The sequence below is a fragment of the Diadema antillarum genome, unplaced genomic scaffold, assembly GCF_040938485.1.
Source record: "Diadema antillarum isolate AM-2024a unplaced genomic scaffold, OU_Dant_1.0 scf00000128, whole genome shotgun sequence".
NCBI lineage: Eukaryota > Metazoa > Echinodermata > Echinoidea > Diadematoida > Diadematidae > Diadema > Diadema antillarum.
Window position 1 is genome coordinate 6,235,637 of NW_027271017.1, and position 20,705 is coordinate 6,256,341.

The 20,705-nt window shown below is 38.0% G+C and overlaps 1 protein-coding gene across 1 annotated transcript in view; it reads left to right on the forward strand.

Annotated features, from left to right (window-relative positions):
• The window catches only part of LOC139720439 (uncharacterized), a 36,222-nt gene that overhangs the window by 12,522 nt on the left and 2,995 nt on the right, over nucleotides 1-20,705 (forward strand). Inside the window, exons 2-3 of the mRNA XM_071631799.1 lie at nucleotides 11,029-11,124; nucleotides 19,274-19,379. Of these exons, the coding sequence (XP_071487900.1) occupies nucleotides 11,029-11,124; nucleotides 19,274-19,379 (202 nt within the window). The remainder of the gene's footprint in view (nucleotides 1-11,028; nucleotides 11,125-19,273; nucleotides 19,380-20,705) is intronic.

Below are 20,705 nucleotides of genomic sequence, written 5' to 3' on the forward strand. Positions count from 1 at the left end.
AGTTTCTCGTGCGCGCATACAAATGTACATGCATGTGCACTCTGCCACAGATAACTCTGGTCACCAAAAGTGTGCACCTTGTTCATGCCGCGACTGTTTAGATCTAGAGACCGCTCATCTAGCAGGACCTTTACTGCAGACTTATGCCAGACTCACCCCAGGCTTTGTGCTTTGTGCTGTTGAAAGTCCCTGTCGGTCTGAGGTAAACATGGCATGACTCTAAGAGGTGTTGCCATATTTTGGGTATTTGTAGGCATACAAATGTAGCCTCCTGTGCCTCTGTCATAGGGTCCATGCCCCAGAAACTTCACTCTTGGTCTACTACAACAGATATTCTCTGGAGAAATAATCTTACAGTTGCCTTGAGACCATTGAACACTGGATCACTGCTCATGAGCTGATCTATAAAAATAAAGAAGTCTTCTGGCCAATTTTTTTTTTTTTTTTTAGTGCGATAGGTTGAAAACGCATATTTGGTATCGTTTGCAAATTTGTTGATTACTGAATTTGGTCATTTGAGGCATGACATTTAGAATGTTGCCCATCTTGTAGGATGCTATAGATACTTTAATGCAATTAGAATGTAGAATTAGAATGCATATTTTGTATCATTTGCAAATTTGTTGTTTACTGAATTTGGTCATTTGAGGCATGGCATTTAGAATGTTGCATCTTGTGGCTATAGATATTTTAATGCAATTAGAATGTTGCGCATCTTGTAGGATGCTGCGTAGTCATTTTAACTTTTTTTCTGTGACATGATAAAATGCCTAGTGGACCACCCAGATAAATTCTGTATGTCGCAGGGTTCTTCATAACTACCCCTATACAAAAGACAGTTTGTGCCATTTGTCAGACTGTGTCGGTCAAATTACACACATACACACACACATGCACAGGCATGCACACAGTTCATGCTATCGGGTCCTGTAAAAGGCATTTATAATTTACAGTGGTTTTATTTCAGCAAAGTTTGCGAGTCAGTTGATATTATGACATTGATCACACATCAAAATATTGCCCCCCCCCCCCCATAACAGAACATGCAATGCACAACCGTATAATCATCACCAAAGTTCAACGTCACTATAAACTCTGCTTGTTGAAAAGGGATGATTCCAATTTCTCATTGCTCTTTAATCACATACATTGAACCACCAGCAAAATTTTTTCACGTGCCCTGAATTGCAAAGCATAATGCTTACAAAATATTTGGCACAGCAGTACTGTACGTGACATCAAGAGCAGTGCCAGTTACAAAGGTGTCTTGCATGGTGACATGGGGAAAGCTGAGCTTGTGTCATGCAAAAACATTCATGTACTATTATTTTTGTGCTTGATTCTGGTTGTATGAAATGCACAAAAATTTCCACCCCTGGAAATTTCCACCTTTTAATACAGTTCACAAATTTGAAACTTCATAATATGACTACTTTTTCTTGACAGTGAGCTTGCTTTACAGTACATAATCATTCAGTGATCGAAAATTGAACCTTTTTTCTTCTCCAAAATTACCAAAATCTAGGTTCAGATTTATCAGGATGATAATGCAATGAGAAATATCATTACAGACCTGTGCTTTTCAGTGTGTATTTTCTGCATTGCCAGCGATATTCTGCAAACGCCTAATTTACTTTCCAGCCCACCATGTCACCAATGAGTCTAGTTCATCAAGTGAATGTTGCATCACAATGAATGAATATTATGACATAAAGTATTACAACAGCACAGGTCATCTTTTTATTTCTGTCCACCACGCTTAAAAGAATACAGATGACATCAGATCCTGTGATGGTTTGTGTATGAGAGCTCAAAGAAAAAATCCACCCCAAAAATAAATAAACTCCAAAAAAAAAAAAAAGAGAGAAAAAAAAATTTCTTATAGAATGTTCCAAAAAAAAAGATACGAAAATCAGATAAGAAATGAGGAAGATTTTGAAATTTTGACATTTCACATTTTTCAGAAAACATTTCTTGACCAGTCCTTATGAATATGAGCAAGTTGATGAAATCATGCCCTCACAATTTTTTTTTTCATGTAACTATGCTATGTATGAAATTCAAAAAATTGTTATTTTTAGCTAAGAAAGGTAGTGAGCACATTCTCATACCAAAATATATCAGAGGTAACGCGTTCTTTGTTTATTTTGGGTGGTTTTAAGTCAAGTTTTATATTAAAATAAATTATAAGTTTGTACAGTAGTGTTGGTCTTTTATCATGATAACAAAGAATGCATGTTAGTGATGGCATGTGTAGCAACTGGTCCCATTTGCATACCACATCACTGTGTTCATAAATGTCTCTATGATGAATAAGGTCCCCCCCCGCCCATTTCATGAAAAATTGCATTTGTTGGGACAACTACATTGATACAATGTACTATTAGATCGACGCATACATTTTGTACAATAAAATGCCAAATTGGTTTGTTATAGTGGTGGATATTTCAGAACCGCGAGACAAGTTCACTGCAACTCATATTGTCAGTGATTGCTGATTTCCCCGTGAATATTTATGATGCAGTAAGCAGCATTATAGTGAGAAGAGGTTGTCATGCATTTTGGTGCCCTTTGTAACATGACTGGTAACTTTTCATTTGCAGTTCATGCATGAAGGGAGTTGCCTTTCCTATAAAATATGTATGCGCACAGGTTGTTGGACTGCACAGAGTCGCCTACACAATCTCTGCTGGGTGTGGGAACAAGAGCACCAAATCTGCAATTAACGGCAGACAGAACCTGAATAGGTTACCCGACCCTGGCCCGGAGCCTTGCTTTGTTTGTCAATGTGGGTCTGGACAGAAAAACAAACACAATACAAAAAATATATATTCTGTTCGCATATTGCCTTGTTGTATGAAGATACTAAAAGGTGTTGGTTGTATCAATGAGAAAAAAAAGTACAAATTTCTCGTGACGTGCTGGGGGGGGGGGGGGGGGGGAGGAGGGGAAGACATCCTTACAAGTTTCCAGATATTGGATGACAGAGGAAGGACATTTTTTATAGTCAAGTGATTAAGATATCCTCTCATATCCACTCAAGAGGTGCCAGTAAGGTATACTCAGTACATTGTACTGCAGTGTGTATGGGACAAATCAGTGTTCGGAGCTGTCTGTATTCGTCCTCCCTTCTAATCCATGCATTTGTTTCCTGCTCTCTTGCATGTTTTGGTGCCTCTACACTCCCACTTGTCAGATGTCGGATTGTTGGCGATGATAAAACTCATACTCAAAATCCCCCCCCCCCCCCCCCCCAAAAAAAAAAAAAAAAAAAAAAAAAAAAAAAATGAACACCAAAACATATACACAACAAACAAACAACATACAAATAACACCTGAATGTACAGTGTACACAGAGCCAAAGGTAAGAGTTTTATCTCTTGACTACAATAAGGTATCAACATACAATCAAAGCTGTACAATGTGTTTTCGACACATCAGTGGGCATGTGTGATTGAGAAAAAGAGCACAGAACTTTCATCACTTGATACGACATTCCAGGGTTAAGCAAGCTGATTGGATGATCCGCAATTCACAGGATCATCCTGTATTAATAGACTTTTTTCTCCTTTGCCCCTTTGAATCTCCCAGGACATTAATTGTCCTTAAGTTCTCCATGTAAAGTTCTATACATTGATCTGTATTAATGTTGCCCCCATTGACATGGCATTACTTATACCAAATTCAGCTCAAATGGAGTGGGTCCAGTTACAGGCATTGAGCCTATGGAATCAGAGAATGATGTGTAATTGTGCACCATGAGCAATGATTTACAAACAAAGAAAAATTTAAAGGGTGCCCCAAACCTAAGTTTTGGCCACCCTTCAGGAAAGAGTTTGAGGAAAGAGTGAGTGTACTGTACTTGTATGTGGCTTCGTGTTATTTTCCATATACATGTACACAAATAGTATTTCATTCTCGAAAGCCATGAAAAGCTATAATAGTCATCTGACCATGATCCTCAAACAATGTTATACAAATAATGCACAGGTGTGAGTGCGCTGCATCTCCACTAACGTCACAAACTTAAACCTGTGCATTATTTTGTTTATAAAAAGGGTCAAAGAAGTATCTTTAGTATAATATCAGTCTATCAGATGATAAGACTTTATATTTCAATACAACTGGGCCACTCTTCAATCGACTTTACAGACGATCACACCTTGTGCAGTGGTGCTGCGCGCGCACGTACGTACAGTAGTACACGTACCTGGTATGTATCAAAGAGATTACACCAAATCTCTTTGGTACGTAGACAGTACAATGGCTTTGGGTTCGTGCCGCTCGCGCAAAAGTCATCTGCCATAGGATAACATGCTGTGCTGTTATGACTTTTTGTTGCACACTTTTTGCGCGGCCTTGCATGTTAGTAAGAAAATCAAGAGCGCACACATGACTCATTTCAGCACTTCTGATTGGCTACATTCTTGAACCCATTTTATAAAACAAATAAGTTAATATCATTTAGATAGTCATTACATTTATGACCATCTAATCATACAACTGTACTTCAGATTTATTGTATAATTGTTATTGCTTTCTTTGCAAGGCAAATTTATCTTGCAGTGTGTCAAAAGCTAGCCTCAAGTACAACAAAACTGAAGAGTCGCAATATGAATGTGTCAATACCAAAAAGGCTTTGAACTAATAAAAACTGAATTAAAAATATATCTGATCAAGTATATTATTTTCAAATGTGTGTGTGTGTGTTTGTTTTTTGCTGTCCATTTCCTGAACTGGCTTGAATGTTGTTGTTGTGTCTTAAAGAAAGAAGAGAGAGGAAAAAATGGGCCCTATAAAGCAAATAATTTGCCCCCAAATGTGTGAATGTTTTATTCGTGTGGCAGTTCATCCTGGTACTTCTACTTCAAACCAGTATAACATGTGAAGCACAATTGAGAAGCTTCCAGTACCCCTAGACTTCAAGATTAAAGGACAAGTTCACCTCCATAAACATAAAGATTGAGAGAATGCAACAATATTAGTAGAACACATCAGTGCAAGTTTGAGGAAAATTGGACAATCGATGCAAAAGTTATGAATTTTTAAAATTTTTGTGTTGGAACCGCTGGATGAGGAGACTACTACAGCTTGTGAGTCATATGCGTACAACAGTATAAAGAAAATGTAAAGAAATTCAACATATTTTCACTTTTTTCGCATAATAAAAGAGCACTTGACTTGCCTCTTTCTAAAGGCAGGGGGAATAATATTACCCATAACATTTGTCGGTAACAAGTCGGGGGAATGCGTTCTTTTTTCAAAAGATAAAATTTTGTGAAATTCTCTTTATATTTTCCTTATATTGTTGTACGCATGTGACATCTAAGTTATTCACACACTGCAGTAGTCTTCTCATCCAGCGGTTACTGCACAAAAACTTCAAAAATGCATAACTTTTGAACGGATTGTCCAATTTTCCTCAAACTTTCAATGATGTGTTCTACTAATATTGCTACATTCTCTCAATCCTTATGTTTGTCCCCTTTGGCATGAAATGCTGAAGAAATGCATGGGTATGTTTCAAGATCACACAACTAATCCATCGCAGCATAGAACAAAAAGTATTCTTGAAACTATAAATGAAGGTGAACTTGTCCTTTAATGGCTGTCCATTGTGCTGAACTGAACTTAAAGGACAAGTTCACCTTCATAAACATAAGGATTGAGAGAATGTAGCAATATTAGTAGAACACATCATTGAAAGTTTGAGGGAAATCGGACAATCCGTTCAAAAGTTATGATTTTTTGAAGTTTTTGTGCAGTAATCGCTGGATGAGAAGACTACTGCAGTGTGTGAATAACTTAGATGTCACATGCGTACAACAATATAAGGAAAATATAAAGAGAATTTCACAAAATTTCATCTTTTGAAAAAAGAACGCATTCCCCCGACTTGTTACCGACAAATGTTATGGGTAATATTATTCCCCCTGCCTTTAGAAAGAGGCAAGTCAAGTGCTCTTTTATTATGCGAAAAAAATGAAAATATGTTGAATTTTCTTTACATTTTCTTTATACTGTTGTACGCATATGACTCACAAGCTGTAGTAGTCTCCTCATCCAGCGGTTCCAACACAAAAATTTTAAAAATTCATAACTTTTGCATCGATTGTCCAATTTTCCTCAAACTTTCACTGATGTGTTCTACTAATATTGTTGCATTCTCTCAATCCTTATGTCTATGAAGGTGAACTTGTCCTTTAACATGGCCGTGAATGTTTCATTCTTGTGGCAATCCATCCTTTTACTTCAAACCAGCAAAAAAAAAAAAGTGAAGCACGAGGAAAGAAAAGCTTCCATTACCCATAGACTTCAAGATTTATGTACACCTGCGTGCCACGCAGGGTGCATTGTACCCTGTATTTTTGTGCTATAGATAGGCTTATTATCAATTATACATGTATGTACAATGTACGTGACTTCAAGAGAGTACCAGCAAGTTGCCTTTTTTTCTGTAAAGCAGATTAGTGTCATCTATTTTTTGCTCGTCAGAAAGAATTTTCTATTACCCCTTTGTGTTCAGATGTAAAGGATTGTAAAGTGTGACCAGCAAAACGTCGGAACTGAAAGAAAGTATTTGTGTTAAAGGAGACCCTCATCTATAAAGGTCTGAACGCTGCCATTCTTTTTGTTTGTTTTTGTCTCATCTACTGTATGTAACAGAAGCCAGACATACACATGTATATTTCTATCATCGTTGCCGGCAGCGGCAGCATAGTCGTCAGCACCATTAACAGTTTGGTGTACACACTCTATTAAATTTTCCACAGCTTTGAGCTATGACCATCAAACTCACACAACAGGTATGTAACCTAAATATTCTAATCATGTTCAAATACAGGCAGTCTGACAAGGTCAAGGGTCAAAAAGTTGAACATCTTCTAATAAGCACTGTATCTCAGTGTTGTGGTGTACTCTCAATCACTTTCCACAGATTTGAGCTATGACCACCAAATTCACACCACAGGTACATGTACAAATTGTACATCACCTAACGATGCAGGTCAAGTTCAAATATGGGTGAAGTCCAACAAGGTCAAGTGGTCAGTGAACTTTACCTGATTATAAGCACTGTACACATAGTATTGTGATGTACTTCCCATGTACTTTGTGAATAACTTCCCACAGATTTGAGCTATGACCTCCAAACTCACACAACAGATACAGTGTACATCACCTAATGATGCAGGTCAAGTTCGAATATAGACTGTATGGGTGGAGTCTCTTAAGTTCAAAGGTCAAATGGTCAGTGTAAACTTTACATCAGAAGCACTGTACACATAGTATTGTAGTGTACATTCAATAACTTTCCACAGCTTTGAGTTGTGACCACCAAATTCACACCGCAGGTACAGTACATAACATGTACCTAAAGATGCCAGTCAAGTTTGCATGCGTAGGTGAAGTCTGACAAAGTCAAGGGTCAAAACGTCAATGAACTTATCATATCATGATTTAAGTGCCATATATTGTGTGCTCTCAACTTTCTACAGTTTTTGGGCTACTCACACCACAGGTACATCACTTAAAGATACTGGTCAAGTTTTAATATTGGATAGGTCAAAGGTCATTGAACTTACTACAAGTACTTAAAAAATACTATAATGATAAATTGCAATACCTATAGTACATAATGTATGCGGGCGAGACATTGCTTGGCTTTTGCCTTGTGTAATGCTCCTTTCATAAAAGTCATCTATTGAGCATGGTTTAGAATAAATTGCAACATTACATTGTATTGCCATTCAAATACCATGGGTCAGTCCATAGGATTGGAACAGCTTTTGTGACATTCAGTTAAAACCAAGCAAATATCTGCCAGTAATGACTTCAGAACGAAAATGGTATCCCACCAAGTTTTACTGCTCAAGCATAATAGGTATTGCAATGTCAGACTACAAGATTTATTGCCAATGCTATTTAAGTGTGATGTCCATGTAATGGCGTCAGGCGGTAAGAAAATTAATTTGCGGTGCGGCAAATTCATGAAAGATGTTGGATTTGAATATGCATCACTTTAGCAAGGGGGTAAAGTTCATACTGATACAGCAAAACTTTAACATTTGAAATGATCTTCATTGTGATACACTGTACCTCTGTTACATGGACATCATGCAGTTTGTTGACTCAACCCAATGGACTGAGTGACCCTTATGCCAGGCCCCTGAGCAAGGTACTTGAAGAGGCTATGAGGACGGGCTTAATTGGTTGATGTATATGAGGTGAAATACCAGTCTGCATGCCTGCTGTACAAAATGATCAAATTAGAATCGTGCGGCAATGTGAATGGTATCCCCCCTGTGTAGAGTTTGCTTTTGCCTCGCCTGAAATGACGGGTTTTATTTCAGGAGCAGCTACTGCACCACCATCTCTGAATTTATGACACTCTCTTGATGGTTTTCCTTCAATCTTTTTGTTGTGATCTTAAAGGGATAGTACAGTTTCAGTTGAGATGAGGCTTCAGGTTTCCACCTTCTTTTGATGATAATTTGTTTTTGAGGTAAGGAGAAACCTCTTACGAAATATAAAAGAGCGTATAATTCTAAGAGGAATTCAAAGTTTATTTGATGAAAATTGGTTATGAAATGGCTGAGATATCCAGAAAGAAAGAGGTTCTAATAAAAGGTGGGACCCATCTTTTATTAGGGCCACAGTGTTTTAGTTTGTTTTAGATATCTCGGGTCATTTCAAAACCAATTTTCATCAAATAGAAAAGTACACCTCTCAGAATTTTATGCTCTATAATATTTCATAAGTGGTTTCTGATTACATGTATGTCACAACAAGTTAAAATCAGAATCCCCCTCCAAACCAAAACTATATTATTCCTTTAAAGGTAGTATATCCCTTTTGCAAACATCACAAAATTTTGCATGGTTAAAGAAGAGTGTCTCCCAACTTCATATGTATGAAATCTTATGGTGAGAGTTTTCAGAAAAGAAATTAGAAAATTAGCCCATATCACTCAATTTATTATACATGTACGTAGTGTATCGAAACAATGGTTTGAGCATTGTTTCATTCAACATATCATACATTGTCATATACGGTAAGTAGCAGGTTTATTCGCAAACTACCACATGAATGTATTTAAAAGTATAAGCACAACGTGCAAAGCCTATATTGCAAAGTTCATACAGTACAAGGGAGAGACTCATTCATGAGCTACTGAGTACTGTTAAAACATGACAGTGTGCAATGTGTGATGCTGCCATACGATTATCGTACATATTTTCTTTCAAGACATTGTGTCTGAACGGCCTCAAAGAGTGTGTGGCCAGCTTCTACAGATGCTTGCTTCCTCTACAGCTGAACACAATGTTCCTTTTCACTTGTTTTGCTTGTTTGTTTCCTCCTTGTATGGTAATAAAACACAATATTTGAAAGAACTAGAAGAATGATGAAAGTAGGCCTATACTTCTCAAACGTTGCAAACCAGGTTTTTGTGTACACCATGGAACAGGAATCCAAGGTAACACCCTTGTACCCTGTAGACTTGGTCCCAGGGGAATGATAACCTACACTTGTAGTTAAAGATTATCAATTATATTGCACTTCAGCCCTAGTTATGGAATTAGCAGCTACTATTAAAGCTCATAATATCTCTGCAGTCGTACAAATAGCCTCGTGTACATCTGTATTGTTCATTAAAGCAGTATGTAAAGAGGGGTACATGGAAAAGAAATGAGGAAATCTTCCCAAGGACACACTTACAGTAGTGCGATGTAGTTCTTGTCTTCATGCACCTTTCTATCATAGGCAGTGCTATACTGTTTGTGCATTATGCAGCCAGTTTCCTTGTCCCTGTCGATGGTTATTAGAATCATTCCATGGCTGCTGCAATACTTGCTACATGTATAGTTCAGGATTCTATCAAATGCACATCTTAGATTTTCTGAGCTGAGAATCTAGAGATCATGTAGATGGTTTTCAATCCATATTGGTTGAGTCTACACTTTCGTCATTAATACAGTCAATCCATCAATGATCAGCTGTGTGTCTTGATCAACATGTTCAGGATGATTTGTTTTCCCCACTGCCAGCCAGTGCTGTATCAATGCACCTGTAAACTTGGCTTATTTGTCTTCAAAAAGAAGTAACTTACATAAGTGTGTACATTGTGGTACAAACATCCATCAACAACAACAATGACAACAACAAACTTTTAATGTTTATGAATGAGTCGGCATTTTCTCAACAATAACAGACAGTGTATGGTACACTGTACCATGTGTACACTGAGAACATTCCTTCATACCGCTATATGTGTATTAAAAACTTCTCTTGAACATTGTACGTAATGCAATGTGTGCATTTTGTACAAGTAAAGAAATTTACTTTCCATATGATTGTGTAGTGGTTGGGAAGTGGTTTAAAGATTGCATCGGAGTGGAATATTTATAAGGACGTCTTTTTCCAGGCTGCAAGTGGCGACAGGGAAATGATCTGTCTGAGCAGTCAACTGTGTATGTCTCAGAGAGCAAGTCCATCCTGTCTGTATTGTTGGAAATGTTGTTTGAATAGAATTTATAAGAGAAGATCAGGCATAATGGAAAAGAGATTATCTAGAGAGAAAGCATGATTTCAGCAGTTCCTGAGCAATGTGAAAATAATTATTGTACATGTGTGCTGTATATTGTATTTTGCAGTGCGTGGTGATGTGCACATGATACAATGTCATTACGTACTAGCATCTGTTTGCTATTGTTTATGAGAGGTGTTATGACGATGATAACGATGATTATAATATTAGTGATATTGATTATAATGTAATGATAAGCATCATTACCATCATCATCTTCATAATGATGATACTAATTCGAAAGTTAATGATAATAATATTAATGGTAATAATGATGGTGACAATAAAGCAGTAGTTGTGGTAGGGTTATTTCTGTTTACAGCATTATTATTGTATAAATAATACAAAGTAGTTAGTACTAGCTAATGATGTACATTTTACAGTTATATGGTGGAATGATTTTATTCTTTCTTTGTTCTTTGATTTAATTTTCTTGTCTGCAGGTATCAAGTGTCCAGTGTGTTCCAAGTTTGTTGGTGCCGACAATATAGAGCTACATCTCCTTGCCTGCCTCACAAAGCCAAGGATTGTATATAATGGTAAGGTTCAGGTGCTGAGTACTTCTCACACCATATTGTGCCTCTATAGTTACTTCAGCATTTGGGGGGGGGGGGATGTTGTAGGGAGGGGGCAGTGCCCTGTGGCTGTACATGTATGCCATATATTCAGCAAGTTTATTTTTATTCATTTATTTATTTATTTTTGTGAATCGGGACTTCCAAACATCAGTGGTTAGATTCACAACCATTGAGTGCAGTACTGAACAGAGCAATGTGTGCATGCATGTCACATTGATGTCGGGATCAGAGTAAATATTTTTGCGTGTCTTTAAATTCACGAAATAGAAACTTGTGAAATATTTGGTGTGTACAGTATTAGTGTTTAGATCAGAAAGGGACAGGGGAGAAGCATCATACAAATGTGTCTTTATTGTTGTTATTAAATGTATATCATACCGCAGTCTAGACTCATGAAGTGATCCTTCAGGAAAGTCAAAAATACTAACTTGCTTTTGATAGAGTCCCAATGATCACAATCAGACTCAGCTCACTACTTGTTCTACAGGGTATCATTTGGGTTGAACTACAATGTATGCTATTAAAAATCTTTATTTTACGTGGCCACTACGGAGCACTTATAATTTTAAACGCTTATTAGCCAGCTACAATGGCTTGAAGTCCTGCCCCAAGGATTAAGCAGTGTGGAAAAAGGTGCCATGCCTAAGGGCCTAATGGCTGCTGTTAGTGAACTTGAACCAGAGACCTCTTGATTTGAATCCATGGCCCACTACAACTCCTTTGACTGTCAGTGTGATTGAAAGTCAATGTATGAAAATTTACATATAAATTTATGAATACATTCATCCAGAACAGTATGCCACCTAGTACTTTCCCTAAGGTGTTGATTTTTCTCTCTCTCCCAAATGTCAGTAATGGTGTACATTACTGTACCTGTTGGAAACCAGTGACACACTTTGATTTTATTATTATGTTGTACCCCAGCTTCTAAGCTCTATAAAAAGTGACCATTCCCCACCTTTGTTGATATGAAACAGATAGTAAATGCCAGTTTTGAGTAAAGACTACAAGTGTTCCCCTAGCCTCTCTACAAAGACCCTCACATTGTTGTTAGCATTGACCATCATGTGTGATTCAAGAGCCGAAGCTGTGGGCCTTTTCACACCTGCAAATCTGTGTGTATCATAAACCTCTAGAGAGGTTAATTGGCTGGCTATTCTTTCTGAATAATTTAGTTAGTCACTTCAAGTGATGAAATTGCTGGACTTGGGAGTCGAAGCTTAGCGTGTCAGTGTTAGGTTCTTTTGACATCTGCCAATGTGCTTGTGTCATAAACTGGGAGAGAAGTTAATTCGCTGGACACTCTTTACTGAATAATTTAGTCATTCACCTCAACTGATGGAATTGCAGAATTTGCCCATCGGTCATCAGCAAAAAAAAAAAAAAAGAAAGAGAGAAAAAAAAATGATAAGCGTAGGCTTCTTTTTTGCATCAAATGTGATAAACTCGAACATTTTTTAGATCACTGCTCCCAATAGTAAACAATACCTTTAAGACCTTCAGGAAAGCTACCTAAGCCGTGTGTCCAAAGGCCTGTATTCTATCCATGAGCTGCTTCCTTCCTCTTCATCTGAATAGATTTATCTGTCTTGAGGAAATAATGAAAGAGTAGAAAAGGCTCCAAGGCTGTAGGCTAGGTCAGTAGAACTCTGGAACAGGTCACATGCATGGATTAATTAAATTTGGAGGTCTCAACTATCAGTGATTTGAAATCAACAACAGATAAGTCATGATGCAGTCAAATTGAGCCTAAGCATTTACTACCAAATGGATGATTGAGAAATTATGATTCTAGTTTGTCAAGTCTTTGAAAATACTTGATGGCTGTCTGATTTTGTGATGGGTGCTGTTGTTGTAGGCTCAATTGCTTTAAACTGATCAGTGTGCTGTTTCCATTGTATGAAAGGTGTCTAACCTGCAGAATTTCATTGTTAGTGACTCTGCTACCTGAAATGTGAAAGTGTAGTGTAAAAAATTCCAGTTACATGTATCTACAACCCTACCACATGCTTTAGAATAGTAATGATTTGCATGCATTTGGATACTTGATGGGCACCCTCTTCCAAGAAAAGTGAGCAAATCATGTATTATATGATATGATATGATATGATGTGATATGATATGAATCAAGCCTTACAATGTAATTTCATAAAACAGATAGCCCAGAATTGACAGTCATCATTTTATCTCAAACTTTTGTGATAATGTGTAATATAGATATTGATATTGATTTCCTTTTCTTCCATGACAACAATAGACAGACTGCCCATGTATTTGCAGAGCATTTAATGGATTCATGTCCGTCATATAAGAGGGTCGTGCATGAGTGAATTCACTCGTCTAGATCTTGTGCAAGCTGTTTAGGATTCAAAGTTCAATATCCCCATGTCTTATGTAAACAGCAATTATCTGACAGTTCTCATGGCATTACATGTACAGTATTTGTAATCTTACACTGATGCGGCAAGCACACGTGCTGTAGGTTTTGATATTTTGTGCTCTCTTTATTTTCTGCATATGGATGCGTTATTATCATCAATAGCATTTTTTTAAATTACATGCGATGGTTTCCACAAGCGAGTAAATATTGAGCTGAAAATTGATTCCCAAATTAGCCATAATCATGATGTGCTTGATACCCCCACCCATGAAAGCTATATAAGCCCCTGATAGTGGCTGACATTTGTCAGTATGGTGAGGGCTTAAGGAGCTACTCTGATAAGGGTAAGAAAGAGATATTCATAGTACTTGATCCTCCTTTCTTGCTTTAATAGATATGATATACACATCCTATTGTTAAGATGGCAAACAAACCAGCAAAAAGAGCAACATTAAAAAAAAAGAAAACAACAACAAACAAACCAAAAAAATCATATTTTCATATATCTCTGAAGTAGGTGGTATGCCTACTATGAAAGTATTCTGTCATATTTTATGCTTGTTATCTGTATTTTTTTAAATATAAAAAGTACAATACCTACAAAAGTTTTCACTACACTCTTATTTCTGCGGCGTCAAAAATAACTCGGAAAGTGTGAAATGTGACTCGGAAATGGCGCCAGCTGGGAGTCAACTTCTTCCGAGTGAAAGCTACTCGGACTTCCGAGTCAAATGATTTCACTCGGATTCCGAGTCACTTTCCGAGTCATTTCTGTGGCGTCAAATTAACTCGGAAAGTGTCAAATTTGACTCGGGAATGGGGTCAGTTAGGTGCAATCTATTCCAGTAAAATGACACAGATTTCCGAATCAAAAGATCACAATTTCACTCTGATACGGTGTCGTTTCCCGCATTGTACAAATTTGTAAGTAACCCATTTTGGTGTAGTAATGACTCGGATTTGGTGTGCACTTTTCTAGAGGAATGCGGAATGGAGGAATACATAGGAGTTTTCATTGGTGAGTACCCACCTCATTCACATCATTCATAGAAATGATTGCCTGAAACGTGGTCTAAACAGTCAGTTTTATTTCGGGCAAAATTAACTTTCGTCACGACACATTGACTAGTAATGGCGTAGCCGTACGGTAGCTTGAATTAGCAATCAAGATCGTATGTGTATTTTATGCATGTACAGTGGAGGTGTAGCTAGGTAGGTTCACATCTATTGTAGATTGGTTCTAACGTATAGCATATAGCCCAGGGCTACGTACAAAAGGTACAAGCTACCGTACAGCTACGCCATTACCAGTCAATGTGTCCGTGTCAAAAGTTCATTTTGCCCTGAATAAAACTGAATGTTTAGACCGTGTTTCAGGCAATTATTTATACGAGTGTTGTGAATGAGGCGGGTACTCACCGATGAAAACTCCTATGTATTCCTCCATTCCGCATTCCTCTAGAAAAGTGCACACAAAATTGTCCATCTTGAAGACAAAAAGTTGCAAGACATCTCGCGGCCGCGGCGGATCGTCGAGAAATGACGCTTTCTTTTTTTTCGCGGGGGTACTACGTCACATGTAGGACACATGACATGTTTTGTCCAATTGTAGCGCGTATGTCATGTACACCGCGCTAGGTATTTCTGATGTGACTCTGCGCAGGTGTAAAAAGTCCGATAACCAAAATGATAACTCAGATTTGAGTCTGAAGTACTCGGTTGGTGTTAAATTTACATGGATCGGAGTGAAAAATTTTTGACTCGGATTCAGAGTTGAAATTTTGACTCGGCAGAAATAAGAGTGTAGCTTTAGCCTTTGCTTGAGACCTGTGCAACCTAGCAACCACTTGTGAATACAAAGTGAAATCCAGTTCTTAAAAAGAAATTGACAGAGGATATTCATATAATTTGCAATCCTTTTGGTGGGCTTCTCGGGCGAAGGATCTCAAAGACAGTATTGTCTACAGTAATGGGTATGTAGACTGCACTGAAGGGAGTATCATGAGGTCAAGTTAATTTTGTGTTTTTTTTTGTGTGTTTTTTTTTTGTTTTCTTGCCGATATGTGAATGGTGGCTGTAAAATCGATTTGGCATTGTGATCCTAAAACCAACTAGAAAAGTACTCTGAGAGCACAGACCTCTGCCAAGCAGATTTTTTTTCCACCACTAGGCCACTGATCTTGTTCTTCCATAGAGATATCCACTCATACATGCATGCTGAAAATAGCCCATTCTCCCAATATAGAAGCCTTTTGTTACATCATCAACTTTCAGCTGTGCGGTGCCTCGCCCTAGCCCTAGCAGAAATTAGAGTGCACACTTTAGTGCGCGCATGCAAACCTCAATATACGTGCAGCTTGAACTCCCAAGTTCATTGACCCTACTTGCCAAAATGGAAAATCCTTTATAAAAAATCCATAGAAATTTGTGGATCACTACCAGAATTTAACAATCTGTTACTTGTGTCATTTTTAAACCTTCCGTATATGAAGTTTCATCCAAATCTGATCACAACTTTTTGAGTTATTTTGCACATGGACAAACAAACCAATGCCAATGAAAACATAAACTCCTACCTTGGCGGAGATAATAATTATAGTGTGTGAATGGTCCTAATGGGGATTTGCTTTCAGTTGTTTGTTTTTTTCATCTTAAAAATTAACATGTGTCATCAAAAACAGGTTGGCTGACTTATATAATAACAGGAGCTGTAGTGCACAGTCACTTGGGGCCCTGAGCTGAAGTAATCATACTGCACTGTTCAACTCAGGTTGATCGTGAGTGTGATGGTCAGTATCTCTGTAAACCCTAGTGATGAAAATGATGATAATAATGATATTACATTATGATAGTTTGTCAATGATGTCGATGATATAAAAGATATTTTATTGTGATATGGTATAGTAGTAACATTCATAGGAACAGTAATGACTGATTACATTAATAAAAGGGTCCTGAACTGTTTAAAGGTTTGCATGTTTTTTGCTTTGTGTATACCTACTGTATGTAGCTGCAGTTGATCTTATTGTCAAACTCTGTTAATTGCAGTAGGTTTATTGAATGATAATACTGTCCTGTCATGACTTGGACTGTCCGTGTGCAAACTCCTCCTTTATACTTCATCCGGAGAGGTTTGTTTTGAATTATGTTTTCTAGTAATATAAAAACTAAGATAGGGCAGAATACAACAAATGCCATTTAGTAAAGTATACAAATGTGTGGGAGTCCAGGGTCTATTCTAGTGCCCTGGGCAAAACAGATCCTACACTTTAGTATCAATATGCACAATGACCAGGCGGCTGTTGTCATGGAAGGTCAGCTTGCGATTAAAGGCTTTTTTGTTGTTGTTGTTGTTGCTACTGCCCCATTTGTGGCTTTAATGCCTCATGAAGAGATTAATGGCAGCAGTGCAAGGAACAGAAGTCAAAGGGAAACGCTGTGTCACGCAAAAGCAAACTTCTGATTGGCGCGGTTCAGGTTCTATTGTGCCCCATCCGTCTTGGAGGGTTCAAGATGAAGGGAGGATCAGCTCTCGAAATTAAAGGGAAATGCTATTCAATGTTCAAGTTTACTTTGGTTTGAAGAGTGAAGAGGATTCAATGAAACAGTTTGAGTTTCAATGAAACAAAACAATGTTTTGGTACAGGTTCATGTACACTTTTGCAAAATGACGATGATGTTTCGAATTTATACAAATTACATGTATATTTGCATGTAATGCACAAGATTGTGTTGTCATGTACACACATGTGTAGCTTGTGACCACAGCTTATATTGATTTATGTCATGGAAATGTCATAAGATTATTATCATTTTTTTATGGGGGGGGGGGGCTGGGGAAATCAGTAATTCATTAACTGCATGATCATGTGAACTGCACGAAGTTATAATTTCAGTATCAATTCATTAATCCTTTATTCCCCATTACAATTTGATACAAAGAATATAAATTGTATATTTTTGCAGTGAATTTCTGTAAAAATTTTGATTTCAGTGACCAGTTGGGTGCAAGTAAATGTGAGTCGTGTGAGGGTGTGCAACATCAATGCATATGGTATGATTTGTGTACTTATGGGACTGTGTTTGATATTACTATTTAATGAAAATGATTTTACGTAAACCTGCACAGTTCTGTTTATATGTGGTTTTACTCCAGTCCTCGATGTGCAATGGAGGTATTTACGCTAGAGGGCTTTTTACACAATTTTGCAAATTTTTGCTTAGTCCCGTACCAACGGTAGGGCTAAGGGGGGGGGGGGGGGGCTTAGCCCCACCGTCGGTACCAGACTTTCCTTAGCCCACTTTCTGTTTACACTCGTTTTTGCCAAAGTGGGCTAGCCCCACCGATAGTCCCGTACTATCTGGCCCTGCAAAATAGCAGGGTTAGCACCGCAATTGCGGTGCCAAGCAAACAAGTGTAAACAGAACGAAAAAAATAATCCGGGGCTAAACAACGTAGACGAAGTCCGACCCCCACTGACCAATCAGAAATGAGATAATCAAGTGCTGCCGATGCATGCGTGTACGTGTACAGTGCACAGCGTAATCATGAATAAGCATGTGGTTTGGAAAGTACCGGACTAAGAAATACTGAGTGTAAAAAGGTCAATTTTCTCCTTAGCCCCAGACAAGAGCTTAGTACGGGACTTATTGGCGAGTGTAAAAAGCTGAAAAAATTGGTATGGGACTAACGATAGTCCTGGGTCAGAGAAAGTATGGGGTTAAGAAACACAAGCGTAAAAAGGGCTTTTGAGTGAAATGTTTCATAACTCCACTGTAAAGGATGCCAGAACAGCATTATGTTTTGGGGTTGTCTGTCTGTCAGTCAGTTTGTCCCAGATTTCACTATTGCAATTTCTGAGAAAATCGAAATAGTTCAGTGGGTTTTCTGTCTACCTGGCTGGAGTGTCGCCAGTTTGAAAATCAAATATAGATTTAGCAGTTTAATAGAGACTTGTGAAAATTCTCCAATCATATAGGAACAACAAAGTTTCAGGAGTGAGTTTCTTCGATTTGTCTCCCTCTACAAATGAAATTTGATAAGATCGCAACTGCTGAAGTGTAAATTAACAAACATGTCGGAAGAAAGGAACCAGTGGGACTCGAGAGGGAGACAAATTGATCAAACTCACACCTGAATCTTCACCCCTCTGAATAATATCTTGCTTTCAACAACAAAGTTTGTTTGTTTGTTTGTTTCATTTTCCTTCAAGAAGATGATTGTACATCCCATATTTAGCTGCACTAGCTGGTCTTCCATGGGGTCCCGTTGGATTTGAGGCAGACCACTTCACCAGTTTATACACCCTGCTCTCTGCAATGGATAAATGAAATGGGATCTTTTCAAATGTGCATGAATTGTGACTCTCTCACATACAGGACCCCCATTTTATGTCCTATCACAGGGGCAGAGTGTTCTACCTCTTGCTAGAGGTGATGGTATAATTACTTAGATCATTGCTCAGCTAGAACTCGGGAATGGCACCCATGCCGGTTGAATCGGGAGGCAGATGCACTACCGACTGAGCCAAATCACCTCCCTATTATGAAGAGAATGTTGTACTCTACCTCATGAAATATTACCAATGAATAGTTAAAATTCTACTAGAGAGATACACACTGGTACACAAGAGACATCTGGTTTCTGGGGCTTGGATTAGTGAGAGTAATTATGATCATTGCCATGGTAACATGATTGTCTTTTCCTCCTTTTTTCATCACCCTCTGCAGAAGACGTACTGACCATGGACTCAGGGGAGTGCGTAATATGCCTAGAAGATATGCTGCAGGGAGATACCATTGCAAGACTACCATGCCTTTGCATTTATCACAAAAGGTAATGCTCACCCATCAAGGGGTACACGACCGCTACCCTCTTGAATTCAATTTAGATTTGAGGGAAAGGTTTGATGTGGATTATGAGCCACTATCTTTATGAAGTACACATCTACTTACTAGACAGAGACAAGTTTGCATTAGTTACCTCAAATGAAAATGGAGGAGGGACAATCAAACATACTCTGGCATGTATTTCCACATCGATTTTTGTAAAGTGGATCATATTCCCTGTAAATGATGAGAAATCACAATTTCACCTCTCACATGTGACTGAAAACATGAACAGGACTGATCTCTGATACAGGGGTACGTTGTATGTGATTCAGTACATTGACAGGTCATTTAGTAGATCATATACTGTAAAACATGATATATTCGCGGCACGATATTTTCGCGAATCGGAGCCGACGGCCTTTTTCGTGGCAAGAAATTTTCGCGAATTGCCTCTTGCGTTCAATGCATATAGTGTAGATAAGAAATTTCGCGTGCATTTTAATTTCGCGAATCGTGGCGCTTGCGAAATTCGCGAAATTAAAATGCACGCGAACATTTCTCGTTTTACAGTAATTTGTGTGCAGCATGTACTCTTTTTTTCATAGCTATCAATGCGCACCCTCCTTTTGATTTCTAATATGATGCATGTTGGTTAGGCGCTTCACTTGTTTTCAAAGCGGCATAATGAATAAATTTGCCTGATGCAACAATTTATGGAATAATAAAACCAAATGAAGAATGAACCTGTGTATAGACCAGTGGTCTGTCAATTAACTCTTTGCAGGCATCCATTTCCATGTTTTGTGCTGGATACATTGACAACATTTTTTTTCTCTCTCTTAATCTTTGCTACATTATACCAGGAATGCTGTCAGGTGGATGTGCAAGCAAGCACCATTTATTAAGGATCACATGTATAATCATTACATCATGAATGTTTATCTCAGTGAATTTAAAAAGCCAACATGCCTGATTATGCAAATTACCTTTTTTTTCTGCTCATGCACAATTGGAACTGTGAACTGGCTTGTCAGTGAATGTGTATCATTGTCCAAAGCTGTGTTTTGAAGATGAAGCTAGCCCTATTCCATGCTTCCAGTAGACTCCTATAAGAGCAAAATCAAAGAAAGAGCATAATACTAGATGTTTCATTCAGATTTTTGTGTGTATTAAAAGATGTACAATGTTGACATTTTGACGTTTTCACATGTGAACATTTGTAACAGTGATATTGCTCACAACTACACGTACACTGTATGCAAATTAGATGTGGGTGTGATGTCATTACCTCATAACCCTCCCCCATTGGGTGGTGCCAAAAAAGATATGG